Below are 21580 nucleotides of genomic sequence, written 5' to 3'. Positions count from 1 at the left end.
CCCGCGAATTATTTTGCAAAAGAAATTCCCGACAATTAAGTTCGCGGACTTTCTTCAATTTTCTTCACGAAGTGCTGCGCCACCTATCCAACACAGCTGAGACTGAAAAACAAAAATAGAGTTTAAACGGGAAAGAGGTTAATGCCAAGTACATTCACTTAGTGATATTATGCTTGTCTCAGAGATGGCGTTGTAAAACATATAATTTTAATTAATATTATAAATAAATATTACTTCTTTTATTTAGTAAGTATAGATAGTAAATACAATTTCATGTTAGTCTGTATATCCGTTCGTCACGCATGCATCTGCAAATCGTTCACCCGACTGACTTGTTTGAACAGTTGTTGTACGCGCGAGTAGCATTAGAAGTAACCTCTAACAACATAGGGCATAAGTAAGGCCTAGTAAATAAATAAAAGTAATATTATATTCATAATAATAGTTATCGTCAGCGTGCTGGACATAGGGATCTTTCAAGGAACTGCTTCTCTGCTGCTTGCTTGTTTTATGCATAATAGTTTTTGATTCATCGTGCAAAATGTCGGAAAAATACCCGGAGTACGGAAACCCTCGGTGCGAGAGTCTGACTCGCACTTGGCTGATTTTCCATATTACAAGTCTCTCAAACAATACCTACAACTAAAACATTATATCTTTTACCTGCGCCGCAACCGGGAGAAAAAGCAATAAATTTCTAATTAATCCCATTCAGAATGCCCTAAAGTCACGAATAGTTAACTTCCGTGTGAGATTCGAAGATTACCAGGACCTTAACAGTTAGGGTTATATTGATATCGGGGGTGAATGACCTCGCCCTCTGTCAATTGGACATAGAAAAACGTGGAATAGATTTCTATGTAATATTTTTATAAAGTTTTAAAATGATAGATTGAATGGTAGACGGTATTAACTTATTTACACAAAATGATAGTTTAGTTGTAAAACACTGAATAAGTACCTGATTCAGTTAAAAGATGCGGCAAGCATAAAAACCCCATGCTAACAAGTAGATCAAAGGCAGGAGGCCACGCGGACTTAGGTATAGCCCAAGATGTTAGATGGACCGGCTGAAGAAGACCACTTGATTCTAGCATCTACTGTGGTTATCGCACTGCGGAGAATATGCTACGTTGAACAAATATTATCAGGAGCCTGTTATCGGAAAGGAGCCACGATTCTCAGTAATGAGGGAGCGATGCGAGTTCGTACCCCCCTCCCATGGGAGGGATGCGTAAAAGCATTTCCCAGCGTTAAAAAAAAAGGCAAAGGTTGTATACGAAATGAATCTGCCAAGATTTGCAATCCGTCATAATATTTTGTTTAAGGATATTTTCCAGCTAAACACTTCTAACGAAGCATCTAGCTTACCTAATATCTTACCTATATAGGATTAGGAGTAGGTACGACAACAAAACAAAATTGTCTCCAGGGTGGGATTTGAGCTGGAGACAATTCGAATTTCAATCCACGTCTAGGTCGTAGAGCTATTGGGTCTTTGAAATTGCGAGATCGCATCAACCGAAAATCATTTATTCAATTAAGATGGCCCTTGTTAGATCAATATTATTTATGCGAGACGATGATGATAAATTCACTAGAGCTACGAGTAGATACGAAGGATCCAAACGCGGACGAGAAATTTTACAGTTTTAATTTCGACTCTACGGTGTCCATATTCAAACGTATATCCTCACAAGGTTTACGAATGCTCATTACTGTGTCCATATTGGTTCCGTAGTTATCTCAGTTGGTACACGACTTCTAGCCTTAGAAGTTGGACCTAGATTCCTAAGAAAATATAATTTAAGGAAACGTGCTAGCGAACTTGGCTATTATTTTTAACTGGCTTTAAAAAGAAGAAAATGTTTGTATGAGTTTCGCTATTCACTTCAAATCAACTGAATACTTACCGGAAATGTGAAGAAGAAGCGAAGCGTTTATTAAATTTTAGGTACTCAAAAATTAAATTAAAAGTACTATAAGGTATATATTACCTACCTATTCGAAAAAAAACAGTAATTTTCATCATTTCAATTTTCAACGCATAGTTTTATTCAATTATACCCTATGCTGAAAAATAGGAATCCCATATTATGACCTATACTGAGATAACATAGACTGAAAGTGACCGTACCCACTTTTACTTTGCTCAGAAAAATACGCCCATAGCACCTACAATTACATATCCAAACGACTGCCCATTGCCAAGCAAAATAATTAAAGTTTGTTCTAGCGATTTCTGTCGATCGGTATAATCCCTTTTCGGTCTCGCTTCTCTCGTGACTTCGCAGGATTGCTCTGTTTAGAGACTAGGCGTCTCCGTTGCCGATCAACTGTATGAAATATTGACTCTAATGTGACCATGAAGCAAATTATACACTACTGACAGAGTAAACTCAGATCCGGCGCCAATAAACTGAACCACAAAAAGCTCGTTCTACTCCAGTCAAGTAGATAGACAGATAGGTAGAAAACTTTATTGCACACAAAACATGAAATAATCAAAACAAAACAAAGAAACTAAACACTGAAAACAATTGTATGTATGCAAAGGCGACCTTATTGCTCAGAACAATCTCCAAGTTAGACTAGAGTTAATTTTACAGAACATTGCTACTCCAGTAACATCATAACTCTCTATGGAAAAATAATAGAGTCCACTTCCTTATTTCCAAATAGAAACAATTAATTCAATCCACGTATTCGCATAACGGTTGACGATAGCCGCACACGAAGTCTAATGAATACTTTTCTATTTATCTATAACTAAGAAGGTATAGATAGCTACAGTATAATGAATGCATAAAATATGAAGAGACTATAGACTGAATCACCCGCATTCGCAGAAGTGGGCTTACTTATCCATACTAATATTATAAATGCGAAAGTGTGTCTGTCTGTCTGTCTGCTACCTTTTCACGGCCCAACAGTTTAACCGATTCTGACGAAAGGTACAAGGTTAGCTTATATCCCGGGGACGAACATAGGCTACTTTTTATCCCGGAAAACAAAACAGTTCCCACGGGATATTTAAAAACCTAAATCCACGCGGACGAAGTCACGGGCATCCTCCAGTTCTATATACTTTTGAGTTAAGTTTAATAGGTTACATGTATTTAACTGCATTGAAATACAGTACAAAAAATCATAAAAATATGATGCTAGTTTGTCTGCAGTTTTTTTAACTGCAGACAAACTTTTAACTTTTTAACTTTTAACTTTTTTCTTATTTTATTTTATAAAGTGGTTTGACACGAAATAAGCTTAAAATCATAACCTCGTCCTTTTACCATTTCTATACTTACCTATTCTGAATTCTGATCATTTGCCAACCGGTGACCCCGCCGTACAAACGAAGGAAGCACAACTATCGACCCACTATCGACCAAATCTCTGTAATTACACGTCACGCACACAAACTCAACATAAATTCTACGAAACTGGTCACTTAACACCTTCCGATACGCATTTGACACAACGTAGTGATTATATTTTTTTGTTTGACACTTCAATGAAATAATTTAATTTTAAATCGTATCGTAATCGTGCTGTGCAAATTACACAACTTCAAATTGAAGTCTAGGGTTGTCAGAAAATAAATGGGGTAATTTTGCCTAAAAATGAGCAATTTTTTTTTTCATTATATTTAGACAAATTTATATTTTATTTTTGATGACAATCATAATATAATTAAGCGAAAAGGGCTGTTTTGTTAATTAAAAGATTTTAAATTGATATTGAAATTTAACTAAAACAAAACTTATTACTAAACTAGCTGTGCCCGCGACTTCGTTCGCGTGGAATAGCCACGGACGCTCAGGCGCGAGGCGCCGTGATTCTTTAAATTGACATAACTTTTTTATTTATGAACCGATTGACATGAAATAAACACTAAATCCTAAGTGAAGCTTACTACAATATATTAGTGAAAACCGTATCTAAATCGAATAAGCCGTTTCTGAGATTAGCGTGCACAAACACACAGACAAACAGACAAAAAAAAATTAATTACAATTTCGGGTTCGGCATCGATATAATAACAACCCCTGCTACTTTTTTTTTATATATTTCCATTGTACAGACACCACTTTTCTACAATTTTATTATATGTATAGATAGATTGTAGTACATTTAATATACCAGTCTCCGTCATAATAGCTGCATGCCAAATTCATCATGAAGTACCTAGGTACCTACGTAATTGGACAGATAAAAACGTATGTTTTTATCTGTCCAACGTACTTACCATGTTGTCTTCTATGTTTTTTGTAAATGTATATGTTTGTGTGTGCAATAAAGAAATAAATAAATAGGTAATCAAAATCTTACTACATTAATAATATTATTTAGTTATAGTTAGTCCATGATAGGTAGTAGGCACCCACCAAAACAACCTTATCGACGAACGGAGGACTCGTCACGCGTGATGTGGTCAAAGATGGGACGCTATACGGATAGCTAGAATATTTATCTTTATTTAGATATTTTTTTAAGGTCATAAATGTCAGAAAACACAAGACAAATAAAATATGAACCCATTTTGAATAAATAACTTTGAATTTGGCTTAGAGAAAAAAAAAACCGCTACCCAAGAGCCGCTTTGTGTAATTTGGTAAGAGATCTACGATATAAGGATGTAAACTTGCCCGGTGTATAACACCAAAAGTAGTGAATAGTCTACTAACCCTGCGAGCTACGCTAAACAAAATCGCCAACTGGTACATACTTGGATTATTATTAAATATTTTTAGTGAATATATTGTGTTTTTATATTTGACTTTTTAACTTTTTAATTTTTAACTGTCAGGATACGATTATATTGTATATATGGTGATGGGCACCCTGTTAAGCAGAGATTTTCAATAGGGCCAGAGGCCCTATACTGTAAAATTCAAAGTTATGTAAAAACAGAGTAGGTAAATTTTAATACGTTGCAATCTATTATTATTATTTTTATCATCGAACATCCATTGATTTGTAACTATCATAATAAAGACTAATCTAATGAGATCTCATTTTTTAATAATCATCGTGAAAGGGAAAAATAGGGAAAAATAGGAAAATAGGCAAATTTTCATATGTGAATGGTATCATTCCATAACGCACACATACTCATCAACTGACAGTTCCCCTGCTTCATTTGACTTTTCGGAGCATACCATCCTGAGTATTTATTCATCCAAGTCATTTGCATGGTTATGTGAAGCGATCAAAGCTCCTTTAAAATTGAAGGTTAATCTAACAAGAATCAGAATCGATATAAGTCAGTTCATTCACACCATCAAGGGCAATTTCATCACAAATTGATCAGTCTATTTCCTTATTGCCTTCACGTCACTGATAACAACAGCTTTTGCGGGTTAGGGTGACCATATACTTACGACAATGATGGGTAAAGAATAAAAATGTATAAGAGTCTTGAATGTAAGAATTTAAAACCCCTAAGTAGATAGAGCTTTGCCAACTAGTTTATAAGGTCGAAATTACAGGTACGAACTTTTAACTTTAACAGACGATTTAATATCATGGTCTGGGTGGATGATTGATGGACAGTATTCTATGGATAAGATCCAAATTAAGAGATCCAAGGTCACTGGCATAAGACAGACCATCAGCAAGCAGAAGTGGCAGTGAGCATGGCCTGTTTGGTGGTGCTGGAAAGTTCTAGAGTGGAAATCAGCGCGTAAATGTGATGTGGAGTGAATTTGATCGACGATAGTGTAAAGAAGTGATGGTAAGAGAGAAAGGTGATCTAAGTGTAGTAATGCTCGTTGAGAAAGACCTAGGTTCAGCAAAGGACGTAGGCGAGCAGAAATGAAGAGCCTGTGGACTGCTGCTTTTTCAAAGGAACACACTACACCTGGGTTGAAATGAGCTCTAAAGCGCAGTTTGACTTTATTCAGACTTAAGACACTGTTAGAACGAGATAAAATTATATAGCTGACATAAATCTGTCTCGGTTTAACTGAAAGTTAAAAGTATGAGCAAAGTCAAAGTTCTATTTAGATCCCACCAGCCTGTCCTCAGCATTCCTAAGTAGTAGAAGTAATGCGATTGCGACAAGATTGTCTTACTAATAAGTAGTAGGACAATTTATCGCAATCGCAAGTTTACCATTTCCTAGTTTTGTATATCTATGCCATTAACACTTGTGAGTGGCAATTTTAACCTACTTTAAGTTACACTAATGATAAAACAGTTAAGCTGGGATTTGAAGAATGCACTTTGGTGCAATGGTTAAAGTTACGGTATGGTAACGGTTAAATTTAACCACCAATAAAAATCTAATACTTAGTTGGCAAACAATTTAGAAGTACTTAGTACTTACCTAGGTAAGTACCGACTTAAATTTTTCAATCTTGATTTTTGCTGTAACCACAAAATATTATTATGAACTATCGCGGTAGTTATTCAAAACCTTTTTACTTGAATGTATAGGTATTTGTTCTAAAGGGTACCTAACTGTTTCAAAAGGGAATCATCCTGGAAAGACCCAGTATTACGGAAAATTCCTGAAGTTTATTTTGCAAAGTACGTAGGTACCTTCTTGCTTAATAGGTACCTAAAGAACTTTATGAATGTGATACTCACTTCCTTATTATGCACTTTCTGAGAACAAACAAATTAAATGTTTAAGTTCTCTAAGTTAAGTTTTGGTCTCGTCAGGATTATTTGTACGGATTATTCCTAATGAGTATTAAATATTTGCATGCTTATGAAGTAGAATATGAAGCTCGCTACTTAGTTATAATTTTGAACTCAACTACTGATATTCAGCAAATAAATAAAATTTCATTTTCATCGCACATTATTAAAGAAGCCGAAGTGAACGCATTTTTCAGTAGATTATGGATTTGAGTGTTCTTTGATGTCCTCTACATTTTTCAACGCATTCAAATATCGAATTGTGTAACATAAATTAATCGCGTCTATAAATTCGGCACGGCTATAATTTGCAATAGTTTTACTTAGTTGCAACAGAGATATATTATAATATTTATCTCGAGATGCAAATATGCAGTCGCGCAGTTACTATCGAAAAATTATTTTATCACGCTACAGATAGAATAATTAGGAAATTGTGTTGAATTCCTGTTTTCAACAACTTTTCCCCAAAAAAACACAATATTTTCATAACATCCAGCAACGCAAAATTGCTGAGTCAAGTTACAATAGTACGTACTCAAGTAGGTATGTAGGCTTGAAAGTATTCAGAGAATATATCCATACTTCCATACTAATTATATTATTATTATTATATATATAACTTACTCTCACGCCCGGTTACAAAATAGATATATATAAAAGCCAAAGATAATATAATATACTTACATATATAAAGATAAATAAACCTACATACACATTTACATAAATACATATTTGTACCGGGCGGAGGATTACGCCCCGGCAGGGGAGACCAAACGGCCGGGGGTCAGGGCGACAGGTTGAGAAAGCGGCGGACTATCCTAGCCGAGTCTAGCAAGACCGCTTTTTGCATCCTGGCTGCGAGCGAACTGCCACGGAACCCCAGTCGCCTCAGATGGTGAGCGAGGCTGACTGGGATCAACCCGTTTGCAGATATGACGATTGGGATGATTTCGGTGGACCCCACATGCCACATGTCGGAAACCTCGTGAGCCAGATCAAGATACTTGCGTTTTTTCTCCGTCTCAGCTCTCACGAGGTTCTCGTCATATGGAATGGTGATGTCCACCAAAAACACCCTCGACTGTGCCCGGTCCACCACCACAATGTCAGGCTTATTTGCTAGAATAGTCCTGTCTGTGATGATGGACCGGTCCCAATAGAGCCGGACTCCGTCGCGCTCGAGTACCGGCACCGGAGTGTACCTGTAATACGGCAACCTCTCATCCAGGAGACCGTACTTCAGAGCAAGCTCTTGGTGAAGGATTTTGGCTGCTTGGTTGTGTCTGTGCAGATACTCAGTGTTGGCAAGCGCCGAACATCCCGAAAGCACATGTCTGAGAGACTCGCCGGGATGGCGACAAGCTCGACAGATGTCGTGAGTGCCATCCTTCAGAATGTACTTTCGGTAGTTCCGCGTCTTAACCACCTGATCTTGTATCGCACAGACAAACCCTTCAGTTTCCCCGAAGAGGTCACCAAAGCGCAGCCATTGCACGGACGCTTTTTTATCTACGTGTGGCTCATTAAGAGCTTTAAAAAAGCGTCCGTGCAACTCCTTCTCCTTCCATACGGTCTTCCGGTCAGAAGTGCTAAGTACCACCGGTTTCTGCCACTCGGTTTTGGCTAAGGATAGTGGAGTGAGTCCTTTATCACATTCTATGACCTCTCTATGCATGGGGGACCCCCTCATCGTCTCAAAGTAGGTTCTGAGATTGGATATCTCCCGGTTATGCATGGTCTTGACGCTTAATACGCCTCGACCTCCACACTTCCGGGGGATATACAATCTCATCACAGACGATTTTGGATGGTGCATGCGATAGAGAGTCATAGTCGTGCGGACTTTTCTGTCCAGGGCGTCAAGTTCGGTCTGAGTCCAACTGAGCACGCCAAAGGTGTACATGAGGACGGGCATAACCCAGCCGTTATAAGCTCGGACCTTATTGGCGCCTGACAAATAACTTTTACAGATTTTTGTCAGACGGCCAAAAAAGGCCTCGCAAACAGACTGTTTCATGTCCGCCTCTTTTACACCCAGAGATTGTGACATGCCCAGATACCGGTATGACTCAGCTTCGGAGAGGGTCTTAATGTTGGATGGCTCGAGACTAATCTCGGCCGAATGAGTAACCTGTCCCCTCTCCACATGTATGACCGCACACTTGTCCAGTCCAAGCTCCATCCTGATGGAATTGCTGAACTCAGTGGTGATGTTCAGCAGCTCCCTCAGGCGGGTGGCATTGGGTGCCAGCAGTTTGAGGTCATCCATGTACAGAAGGTGAGGTACTTTTGTACCTCCTCTCCGAAACTGAAAGCCTGTCCCCGAGCCCTCCAGCAGGGTGCTAAGTGGGTTCAGAGACAGGCAAAACCATAGCGGGCTCAGACAATCACCCTGGAAGATACCCCGTCCTATCCTTATCCGGTCATCGGCAGCCGCCAACCGCTCACCATGGAGACACAGGATCGTGCTCCATTGCCCCATGCATGCCTCAAGGAAGTCTCGAACTGCACTGTCAACTTTGTACAGCTCAAGGACCCTTAAGAGCCATGAATGGGGCACCGAGTCGAATGCCTTTTTGTAGTCGATCCAGGCGGCGGAGAAATTCCGACGGTTGCGTTTGACCAGTTGGCCCGCAACGGAGTCGATGAGAAGGAGCTCCTTAGTACCACGACCACCGCCCCGACATCCGTTCTGAGCCCCAGACATGATGTTATTCTCGTCTATGTGACGGGAGATCTTGAGGCTCAGAACGGATGTCAGTGTCTTATAGATGGTAGTAAGACACGTAATGGGACGATACTTAGCCGGGTCGGTGGCATCGGTGGACTTTGGAGTTAGGTGAGTGATCCCGGTAGTGAAAAGGCTCGGGAGTGCCCTCTGCTCGAGAGCCTCTTGGAATTGTCGAGCCAAGGTCGCATGGCAAACCGAAAAACCTTTCAGCCAGTAGTGATGCAGTCCGTCGGGTCCCGGGCTTTTCCAGTTCGGAGCCCGCCTTACTGCACCAGCTACATCCTCCGCAGAGATGGCGACCGGGTTCATCGGTTCTATTCTGGCACATGCTTCCTCTACCGCCGCAATCCAAGGCCCCTCCTCATGCTCCACCTCTCTCGACCACACCCCCCGCCAGAAAGCGACTAGGTCGGCCGGGTCCGGTCGTTGAGAGGTAGAGCAGACTGCTGGGCACTCCAGTCTTTTGTAGAACCTTTTCTGATCACTCGAGAAGAGACGATTTTGCTGAAATCGCTCGACTCTTGCCGAGTATCGTCGGATGCGGTTCCCCCATGCAGCGATTTTCTGCTTCAGGTCGTCGATGCGCTCTGTTAGCTTTTGCGCAATGTCAGGCTGGTCCAACCTGACCCCACACCCGTTAAACGCAACTCTAACAGAGCGCACAATCCTTGGCCTAGTGTTGCCCGACCTGAAGCTTTGCAGTCTGCCAATGAGGACTCTGGCCAGAGTGATACGGTGTTCTATTCTCTTCTTCCAGGCCGGTTCCGCGCTGCGCCTTGTGGCAGCAGCACGCCCCGGTCCCGGAGTCTTGGCACCGATGAATCGGTGCACGGCTAGCGCCGCACCGAAGATAATAGAAGCCGTATCACCCAGGCCAGTGCTGCTCTCCAGATGTTGTGGCAGCATTTTGTTTATGGCCTCAATGACATCCCGCGTCGCTACATTTAGTGTAAGTCGGGAGAGCCGCGGACGATTCTCTAGAGGAGCGCTCCGGATTTCAGAAATCGCCTCTTCTAGAATCCCTCTCATCCGCTCTATATCAAGGGAGACTGTTCCCTCAGTGTCTTCCTCCACAGGCAAATCTTGTGACGTGGTAATTGTCTCCTCGCGGACAGGCGCCGCCTGGGAGACGATTTGCTCTGCGGTAGGTGCTGAGACTTCCGGAACAGCCTCACGTCGTAATCGTTCGAGCTCGGTAGCGTTGAAGATGTTAGAACGCTGAATATACCGAGCCCGGTCTGCCAGGTTTTGTTCCGTGACAGTTAAGTTCGGCTCGAGCAGCAGGAACTCGCGGTACATTGCCGCTCGGTAGCCAGTCCGTCCGGTTTCCCCTCCTGTCGCCCTGTAGTACGCACGCATGACATTCTCGTTCATGAGAGAAGTCCAGCGCATGCGGCGTACACCACCAGCGGCGGGCGCCGAAGATTGGGCTCTGGTGGACCCTGTCGGAGCCAAGCCATCTGGTGGGGATGATGGATATATCGACCGGCTAGGTGGCAGCGCCGGTCGACTGGTGGCACTGGCGGCCCGCATGCTGCTACGCCCAGCGCCAGCTCCAGGCGCGCCCTGGCGACCCCCAGGCAGCGGCCCTATTCGCTCATTCCTTGTTTTGTTATCCATCATATAAAGGGGGGGGGGGGGGGGGGTGAGTGGTGGTTACATCACTCGGGGTCCACTCAGGTCCCCGAGGAGGCTGTTTGCGGCCAGCGCGCCGAGCTTTGGGGAACTTAGATGTTAATCAGTTCCCCAGTTCCCTTAGTCGCCTCTTACGTCACCCACGGGATGAGAGGGGGTGGCAACATTCTACTCTGCCGGTGCCACACGGCCAATTATATATTATTATTATAAAATATTATATATTATTATTTATTATTTCTTCAATTTTTTTTATTATTTATTCATATTCATATTTATTCAAATTATAATATTATTATTTATTCATATTTATTCAAATATTATATATTATTATTATAAATGCGAAAGTGTGTCTGTCTGTCTGTCTGACTGTTACCTTTTCACGGCCCAACAGTGTAACCGATTCTGACGAAATTTGGTACAGGGTTAGCTTATATCCCGGGGACGGACATTGGCTACTTTTTATCCCGGAAAATCAAAGAGTTCCCACGGGATTCCTAAAGACCCATCCGCTCAACCGATTTGTATGAAATTTGGTACCGAGGTAGCCTGCGTCCATGTTATTGACATTGACATCCCGGAAAACCATACAGTTCCCACGGGATCTTCAAAACCTACATTCACGCGGATGAAGTGGCGGGCATCCTCTAGTTATGAATAAAACTTAGGTAAGTATGTATTAAAATTTATGGTCCATAATCAATCCTAAAAGCGGTTCCTTTTTTTTTAAAGGAAGGCATTTTAAAGGACAGGAAACAAAATAATAAAATAAAACGGATTCCACACCTACTTATTAAGATTATTAAGGTAGGGTTACATTGGGATACATGCACAAAAATTTCTCAAGAGGTTTTGGCATGTGCTTATATTATTGGAAAGCTCTACATTACAGAGAGAAAGAAAGATAGGTATGCTTCAAAATATTCGCTACCTTGTTGCTAAAATTTAAATTGTGACTTTGCAATTAGGCATTGTAAGGTCTATATCTCCTGAGGATACTCCGGTGTCGGGGCGAAATTAGGCATTGTAAGGTCTACATCTCCTGATTATGCTCCGGTGTCGGTGAGAAACGTGCGTCGAGTGGTTTTGGGATTTGTGTGGTGCTGCGTGGTGATGGTGCGTATGGCTGGCTTGGTGGCTGGCTTTTCCTGCATGTTTATTAGTGGAAGGGCGGGCGGTGCATATCGCATGCTGCATGTTGCACCATACAGATTTCTTTGGTTTGGCAAATTATAGTAAATTAAGCTTTTGGTTTCTTGTATATCATGGACTTCCGCAAAATAACGCCTGCTTCTATACTAAAATTCAACTCATCACAATATTATGGCTAATTTCTCATAATTACATTCCCTAAAGTAAATTAAGTTGACAGGTCTACATCTAGTGGTAGCCTTTTCCACAGGGATCATAATGAAATAGAAGCAATATTATTAGACCTATCATTTCAGTTTAGGGCTGTGAGGCAAGTACCTACTAAAGAATTAACCACATTTTCATGTAATCCAAAGCTACATTTTCATCTCCAAATGTCTGTCAGGATCTGTTCTGCCCCAAACATTCGGGACGCGTAAAATTATAATATTATTAGCGCATATTTTTTTATGTCCAAAGATTGATAGCTTTGTGGTATTCTTAAATTCCAAGAAACCAAACTTTACTAATAATATTAAGTATTGTAAAATATACGACATTAAATTCATATAAAGTAATATTGTACTTGTACCTATAAATCAAAAAGTAGAGTAAATTACATGGAAACAGCTCGATCTTCGAATGAAGTGACCCATATTATAATTCATAGCTAAGTTCGTTTAATATACCTACCTACATATTTTTATTAAAAAAAACCCATAACGAGCAGAGCAGGGGTCACCTGCCCATGAACATTTGCAGCACCAGAAGAACCACCGCGCCGCGCATCGATGCGTTGCTGACCTTTCAGGAATTTGTTGGTCCGCCCCTTGAATAACCCCATCTTGTATTCTAATGGGAACACCGCCGATGGGAGTTGATTCCACAGTTTGCATGTGTGTGGAAAAAGATCTGGCACAACGGGCGGTTAAAGTGCACCAGGCACCCAGGTGGTGAGGGTGGAATTGCTCACGGTGGAGTACGAACGAATGTACCAACAACAAATGTACAAAGTTTCAACTCAATTATATGAACGATGCGCATTGCATTTGCACGAATAAAGGTTTTTTTTTTACATACATATCTACTTTTAGATTGTGTTATCACATGATATTGTGACAATTTTATTTTAGAAACTCCAACCCTGGAAAAAATAGCAGCTTCTTCTGTACAGCATGAAATTGGAATAATGCTAAAAAGCTAACACCGACAAAAAGACACCTCAAACAAACCTTGAAAAAGTAAATGCGGATGTGTACATAGATAACAACATCATTACTTAGTGGAATCGCGTGTTTCATGGGGGTTTGACATTCTACAATGTCACGGTGAAAATGTAATGCAAAAGTTCCGCCTTTGAATAGTTATTCTAATTAGAGTGCCTTTAATTCCTGGCCGACTACCCAACTACGCAGAAGATGTTAAAGGGCATTTGTGTGTGCATAATCATAGGTGCATTCTCTATTCCCTCACTCACTGTCCAATACGCGGACCAGGATTGACATCATGATCAAGTAGACCAACGAAGCAGCTAGTCCCACAACTCCTAAGTGAAGAAGAAGTAAAAATATTGGTAGACTGTAAAATAAACAAAAAATCTGTTAATGGCTTGGAATAATAAACAAATTGGCTCATAAAGAGCCACAAATAAATAAAGATTTTGATATGTTTTCTTTTGTTTAAACTGCAGACTGTAGTTAAATACCGGGAGCATGCTAGGTAGGGGAAGGTAATTTTTACGAAGGTATCTATTAGGTAAATGCAATGTGGGTATAACGCGACCTTAATCGATGCAGCAATTATACGGTTCACATTGCTTACCATAACTAATTTGCGTTGTGGAAATTGGACAAGTTTAAAATGTGATAGAAACTTGGTAATTGCGCTGAAAGTTTCAGGATTTATTTCAGTTAGAATGTTAATTAGGTTATTTCGTGTTAAGGCGCGATTACGTTCCGAAATTCACCGGCTATATTTAGAACTTGACATTTCGCCGGGAAATGGAAATAATTGGTATTGTTGTGGTGTTGATCATTATTTACTAACATTTTACTATAACTTTGACGGTTTGTTGCAACTTGGGTGATTTGTTAGTTTTGAAGAATATCAAAAATAAATTATGAGTAGTTTATATTATTTTGTAGTTGCATGCTATAACTAAGACGTACCAGGCTATTTCTTTGCTACGAGTAAATAGAACTCTAATATGGCTAGTTCACTCGAATCCTGAATTATTATTCTCACAGCTATATTCTATATTACTAGTTTAATTTGAAATGCCACCGTACCATGCATTTGTTGTGGCTAGTTCTTGAATCGCATCTGAGTATTCGGTACTTTAGAATAAATACCATCATATAGGTAGGTACTGGACAGTATGGAAAGGTAAAAAAATGTGTAATGTAAATCCAATGTAAATCCAATTCGCCCACGAAGGGTTCCATACCATACAAGGTTCCGTACAAGTAAAAAGGAATCAATAAGAAATAACACTTTTCAATATTTTTTTTGTTATTTTAATGGCGGTCATTCTAGTATTTTTATTATTTTTTGTTATAGTGCCAGTAGAAATACACATTATGTGAAAATTTTAACTCTCTTTCTCTTACGGTTCGTGAGATACAGTCCGCTGACAGACAGACAGACAGACAGACGGACGGCAGAGTCTAATAGGGTCCCATTGGAGGTAAAGTAGTGCCTCATTAGAGGTTTACCCACTAAGTTACCTTACTGAACAGGTAATCCTGTAAGGTATAGCTACTTCGAAACCAAGAAAACTGATTTTCAAAACTGATTATCCTTCTTTCCCAACCCATGAATCCTTCCTTCGTTAGCATCACAGAAGCATGGATTCATAATAAGAAGAGTTCAAGTTCATTCAAGGGTAAAGTCATTGACATCTGCTAGTAATTAAAACAAATATAAGCAAGTAGGTTTGTTATAGGTGCCTAGAGAGATAGTAACAAAGCATCTCATTTGGCGTTAAAGCTGGCACTTTACCTCGCTAATTAGCTACCGGCTCAGATAATACTCGTCCATAGACCTAGAAATGATCACTACCTAAGAATTTAGGAGTACTTACATTTTTTTATTCATTTCCGAAAAATAACGTCCATAAACAAGACTAAAGCTAGCAAGATCAATAATTTCTGTCAACCAGAATAATAAGACAAGAATTTAAAAAAAAAATCGGTTCCATAAAAATAGAAAATCAAAAATAGGTCTATAGAGTGCATTAAGTAGGATAGTAGAATTAAGTGGAAAATTACCCTAAGTTTAAACTGAATCACAGAAAAATGGTTATTGGTGTATATGTAAGTGATGGTAATATCCTCCCTAATAACATACTGAAATAGTATATTTCATTACAAGTGCGGAAAGGCTGTCATTGCAAAGAGTTCCGACAAATGTCTACCCGAGCCGAGGCGTAGCTGAAGGCGAGGGTTGACAGTCGGAACGAGTTGCAATGACGGTTCCGCACGAGTACTGAACGACTATTTTTAATACAGTTGCGAAATAATGAAGCAATTTAATATAATAATAAAAACAAAATAAACTCAACTAACTTAATTTAATTTAATTTAAAACAACTTTATTGTTAATAGATATAAAAAACTAGGGTCGAAATCACTCATTTTGTGCAACCAACAACTAAACTCGCAAAGAAAATTTCTAAAAAATGGCGCCAACCGTAGAATATAAGCAGAGTTTTTTTTTCTTCACCCATTCTGGTAGGCAAAGGGAACTATGCCATACAGCCAAGTCTTCAGTAGAAGTTTTTTATTGATATGAAATGAAAATGAAATTTAATGAGATGAAATGAAATGAAACCTAACCAAACTCATTCAATCAAATCATTAAATCTGATATTGAAACAAATTAGTAGCTTCTTTTTAGAAATATACGTATTTGCATGAATCATAAAAATTTTTTTAGTAAAAACTTCATGGTTTGTTTTTCTTTTTAATAGACATTATTTTGACAGTTGGGAAAGAAAAAGCACGAGTGCGGGAAAGGTAAAAAAAAAGCACGAGTATGTAATAGCCCACATCCCGAACGCTATACGTCCCTGCAATACGTCACTTTTTGAGCAACTGTATTAAAAATATACATTCGCATCAAGTGCTTTTTTAACCGACTTCCGAAAAAGGAGGAGGTTCGACAATTTGTCGGAATCTTTTTTTTTATTTTGGCATTTTTTCTATAGCTATCTTTTCAAAAATGTGAAATATTTAAGATAATCTATTCTTTCCCTCGAATGGCTTTTGAATTTATTAGAAAAGTTGCAATAGAGCCTGAAATTTTCTACTTTGGTTCAAATATAATTAAAATAGCTAGTCTAGTCGATTCTGTAGTATGTGTTTAATATCGTTTTACTCTTGGTTTCTAAGGGCTACGTTTGCATATTGTACCTACCTACTAAGAAATCGCAAAAGTTGGTGATACACTTAGTACATTGAACTTAATTTTTTAGATTTGAGAGTTCGATAGAAAAAAGGAATCCTTATAGGATCACTTCGTTCTTTGTCCGTCTGTCTGTTAAGACCCGTCAAGGAATCAAAACTTCTGAGGTATTTTCCGTTGGCCTTGAATCATAAATGTTTTCAAGTAGCAATACCTTATAGCGCAAGGAAATGGAAAAATTCAAAAACCGTGAATTTTGTGGATACATCACAAAAAAGATTTTTTTTTCTAGTTACAATTTACTTTATTTTATTGTATCAATATATTATGTCTTAAAGATTGTTAACACCTTTAAGTCTTGTCAACTTATCTGGGCGCTGCATATTCCTCTAAATATAAACATTACATGAATTATTATGCGGATGAGACAACTACACAGCCTTTATATTTTTTTATTACTTTTAAAACCCTTTTTCATGAAAATAAACTAATTGAAAAATATTTTAATCAGAATATCTAAGAACTGGGACATAGGTACTATGTAAAATAGGTATAATATTTAGCCTACACACTTTCGAAATTAAAATGACATACCTATGTAAACAACATCATGTCAAGGACATTTTTAGTTTAACATTAGGTATGTTGTAGATCGGTGTGCAACTGCCTTTATTATGCAAAGTCAACAATGTAGTGTAAGTTGCTAATGCATTTAAGATTCGTTTACTTTCCAAGTTCACTCCGCACGCTTTGGAATACACTAAGGAATTCCCTAGATCAGGAAGATACCGTGTTTAAAGTAGTGAGGTGAGCAATCAGTACGCAAAATAGATTATTTACACAAAAATATACAGTCGATACAAAGATTGTTATTTATAACTTATTATTAAAGCTTACTTAGTCTTACAGAGTCAGTAATCACATTACTGACTCTGACATAGAAATTGCAAAGACATTTGAGGACTTTTTCCGAAACATCCCAGTTACCACTACTAGTTCCCTTAACTCGTCGCCAACAGAAGCCTATAATCTTCTTAGGGGCAATGTTTCTGAGTGCAGTGTACTATTTAAGTTTGAACAAATTACCCCACATGATATTATTAAGGTATTTAAATCTTTACAGTACAAAAAAACAGGAGACTTATGGGGGATATCAGTAAAAGTAATCAGCAATATTATTGATATTGTTGCTCCATATCTTGCTCTAATTTTTAATAAGTCCGTAGAGTCAGGATCCTTTCCAGATCTTATGAAATACAGTAAATTGATTCCTCTTTTCAAATCGGGCAGTAAAAGTGACCCAAATAATTACAGGCCAATTTCGATTTTGCCGACTTTTAGCAAGATATTTGAAAAAATTATGCTCAACCAACTGCTCTTGCACTTTAACTTGAATAAATTACTTCACTCGGAGCAGTATGGTTTTACTAAAGGACGATCAACAATCGATGCGGGCGCAATGCTTTTAAAGCATATATTCGATGCATGGGAGAACTCACAGAATGCCGTTGGAATTTTCTGTGATTTGTCTAAAGCATTCGACTGCGTTGAGCACGAGACTCTCTTAGCTAAATTGAGCTATTATGGAGTCAAAGACACTGCGCTTAGTCTTATTGCGTCTTATCTCAGTGATCGTATACAAACAGTATGTGTAAATGATGTGAAGTCATCCGGATCAGCCTCATTAATGGGTGTTCCTCAAGGCTCTATCCTAGGTCCCTTCATGTTCTTGGTATATATAAACGATCTACCATATTTTGTCCAAAATACTTGCGATATTGTACTATTTGCTGATGATACGTCTTTGATTTTTAAATTAGATAGAAATGAGAATAATTATGACGATGTAAATAGAGCCATATCGCAGGTCACTCACTGGTTTACTGTTAACAATTTGCTTTTAAATGCAAAGAAAACCAAGTGTGTCGAATTCGCACTGCCCAATACCAAGACGACAAATAACATAAAATTAATGATAAATAATGATATGTTGAAAGTAGAGGAGACCACCGTGTTCCTGGGGATAACTCTAGATGCAAAGCTTCAATGGAACGCCCATATATCAACACTTGCTGGCAAACTCAGCTCTGCTGCTTACGCTGTTAGAAAGATTCGACAGATAACTGACGTGGAAACTGCAAAAATTGTATATTTTGCCTATTTTCACAGTATTATGTCTTACGGAATCTTGCTATGGGGTAAAGCGGCAGATATTGGAAAAATTTTCGTTTTACAAAAAAGGGCAATACGCGCAATTTATAATTTAAAACCGCGCGATTCCCTACGAGAGAAATTTAAGGAAATAGGTATTCTTACAGTAGCTTCTCAATACATTTACAATAATATAATTTTTGTACGACAAAACATCCTCAGCTACAAAAAATCGGTGATTTCCATGACAGGCCAACTAGAAATCGTAATAAGCTCGCAACTCCTACGCTCCGCCTCAGAAAAGTGGGAAAGTCATTTGTGGGAATGAGTGTAATATTTTATAATAAAATTCCACAGTCAATATTAGACTTGCCTTTACCAAAGTTTAAAAAATCCATTAAAAGTATGCTCCTGGCAAAAGCATATTACACAATCGAAGATTATGTAAATGATAAAAAAGCATGGATTTGACTCGCTCCAGCAATGCGCGGGTCTGCAATTGCTTGTATAGTATGGAATATTATTGTAAATTGCACAATTGAAAAGAGCAACCGCCGAGTTTCTTGCTGGTTCTTCTCGGTAGGAACGGCATTCCGAACCAGTGGTAAATTATTTGACGATTCAAAAGCACTTGTAAAAGTTTATTTGAATAAAAATCTATTCTAAAAATCTATTCTTAGTATAAATTAGCCGGTGCCCGCGACTTCGTCCGCGTGGATTTAGGTTTTTCGAAATCCCGTGGGAACTCTTTGGTTTTCCGGGATAAAAAGTAGCCTATCTGCTAATCCAGGATATTATCTATCTCCATTCCGAATTTCAGCCAAATCCGTCGAGTAGTTTTTTCGTGAAGGAGTAACGAACATACACACACATACACACAAACTTTATAATATTAGTGTGATGTGAAGTGTGATTAGTGTGATAATAACAATAAATAAATTGAACCATTATCAACAACAAGCCATTACTGACTCACTACTGAGCACGGTTCTTCTGTCAGAATGCTATAGTCCACCACGCTGGCCAAGTGCGGATCGGCAAATGAGAACATTATAGAAAACTCTAATCCACTGAAGATTTTCTACGAAAAAACAATTTATTATCACTCCGTGATACAGCAATGTAGAACCAACCAATGTCAAATGCGCTCGTTGGCTATCATTCAGCGTTCAACACTAAGTTAGTGAATCAGCATGCTGGTCTTATAGAGGTCCCATGAGACATCCCTACATTCTAGGTTATCATTATGCAAACACACGCCTTGCAAGGTGACGTGACATAAAAAAATCTGTCTTTTAAACACGCGAACCCAACATAAATGTCCCGAGATTCCCTTTGCATGTAGGTACATTGTACACATGTGATCACATTTTAACCGAGTATAAACTACATAGTAGGATTATTTACTAAGTTGATAAATTTTAAAGATATTATTTACACTTAAACGCATAAACGTTCATGGTTTAGTGCAACTAAACTTATTTAAGTGCTAAGACCTTCAGAAAAGGAATAAGTATCTCTTAAAATCATTTTTGCAAGATTCCTCAAGCAAACCATAATATTCTATAGCAAATTAATGTTCGTTTTGAGCTTCATGATTGATTGATTGCTTTGATTCTTTAACCTACTAATCGACATCAAAAAAAGGAGATTATTGTATTCGATCCGTATTCCGTATGTGTATTAGGTTTACCATTATCTCATAAAAGGCCAATAAGCCTATTTTGATTTTTTTTTCAATATAAGTATTTGAGTAATTTAGAGTAATTTACAATAGGTACTACTACTACAATACAACTACAACTACAGCACAATAGGTACTACTCTCAGGACGGTTTTTGTGCCAATCGTTACTCTATGGCGATCAGCTCTTAGAAATTTGTGATCACACCATGAATCGATAGTGACTGAGTAGTTTTACTCAGTCAAATAAAGAAAGCAGAAAGCTCTGTGGTTTATTTTGGACCCCATATTCTCATATGGGGCCCAAAATAAAGCATGGAGCTTACGGATAAAATCTAAGAACTGCTATTTAAAATAAAGTTTCAAATTACCCGCACACAATGGCTAGCAAGATAGCAGGTATTAGTGAAATAATCGCTTAGAGCGAGTTCAAACCCAACGCAAAAGCTTCCTTTAAAAGTGCAAATTTATTCAAATTTCAGAAAAAAACAACCCGCACGCCCGCTTCCTTTCAGTGCGGTTAAACTATAGAGATGAATATATACTCAGGGTATATGTGTAAAAGAGACACCTAGCTTTCACATGCATCTACTTAGAACTCGTTTAACAATAGGTGAAGTGTGCACGCGCTTAGCAAAAAGAAAAGCTTTTTAATAGCAATGTTTGTATGGATTTTTATTTTATTTTCAGTGACAGGTTAACGACTGACTTCGTTCTCTTCGGACGGCAAATTATGATGCTGTTTCACATGGTCGCAAAGCAGGATCCCCATAAGCCATCAGAGCCACAAAAAGAGTTCTTCCTTGCCATAGCGATGAGCACTTTGGTCTTATGAGCAGGAGTTTCTACGTTTTCCTGGAGGAGCCAGCTTTAGAATTTTAACGTCTCTGGTCTGGTCTGGTCACTAGTGGAAAAGACGTGCCAACAAACGATATTCCGGTATGATATCACTTAGTGTTTTCATCATTCACTATATTGGCTCTGGCTTTATTCTGCTCGACAATAATATCGCTATCAATTCTGAGTAAGGTCTAATTTTTCAATCGTTAAATCCCACGTTTTTAACCCATGATGTTTGAGGTATGTATGTTGCACTGTTCTTTCATTTTAAGGTACAGAACCCTAGATAGCTCAAAGGTGAACACGTCTTACTTTTATCCAGTCGACAAGTTAGTGACATCGTGCATCGGTGAG

The 21580-nt window shown here is 38.7% G+C and overlaps 1 protein-coding gene across 1 annotated transcript; it reads right to left on the bottom strand.

Moving 5' to 3' along the window:
* Window positions 1–54: 54 nt before the first annotated feature.
* Window positions 55–11002, bottom strand: LOC123865781. The gene is made up of 3 exons (XM_045907013.1): window positions 10158–11002; window positions 9650–10100; window positions 55–102 (listed from the first exon to the last, which is right to left on the bottom strand). Exons 1-3 carry the CDS (start codon window positions 11000–11002, stop codon window positions 55–57), a joined length of 1344 nt encoding a protein of 447 aa, XP_045762969.1.
* Between the last annotated feature and the right edge of the window lie 10578 nt (window positions 11003–21580).

The sequence above is a fragment of the Maniola jurtina genome, chromosome 5 (genome assembly GCF_905333055.1).
Source record: "Maniola jurtina chromosome 5, ilManJurt1.1, whole genome shotgun sequence".
NCBI classification, from domain to species: Eukaryota; Metazoa; Arthropoda; class Insecta; order Lepidoptera; family Nymphalidae; genus Maniola; species Maniola jurtina.
This window is presented reverse-complemented; position numbering and strand designations above follow the sequence as displayed.

What these genes read in the sequence shown, in the direction of transcription:
- LOC123865781 (XM_045907013.1), bottom strand. Translation starts at nt 11,002, where the DNA reads ATGGATAACAAAACAAGGAATGAGCGAATAGGGCCGCTGCCTGGGGGT. An exon ending in GGGCGTGCTGCTGCCACAAG is followed by an intron (nt 10,101 to 10,157) that starts GCGCAGCGCGGA and finishes CACTCTGGCCAG; the next exon opens with AGTCCTCATTGGCAGACTGC. An exon ending in CGGAGGATGTAGCTGGTGCA is followed by an intron (nt 103 to 9,649) that starts GTAAGGCGGGCT and finishes TTTGTTTTTCAG; the next exon opens with TCTCAGCTGTGTTGGATAGG.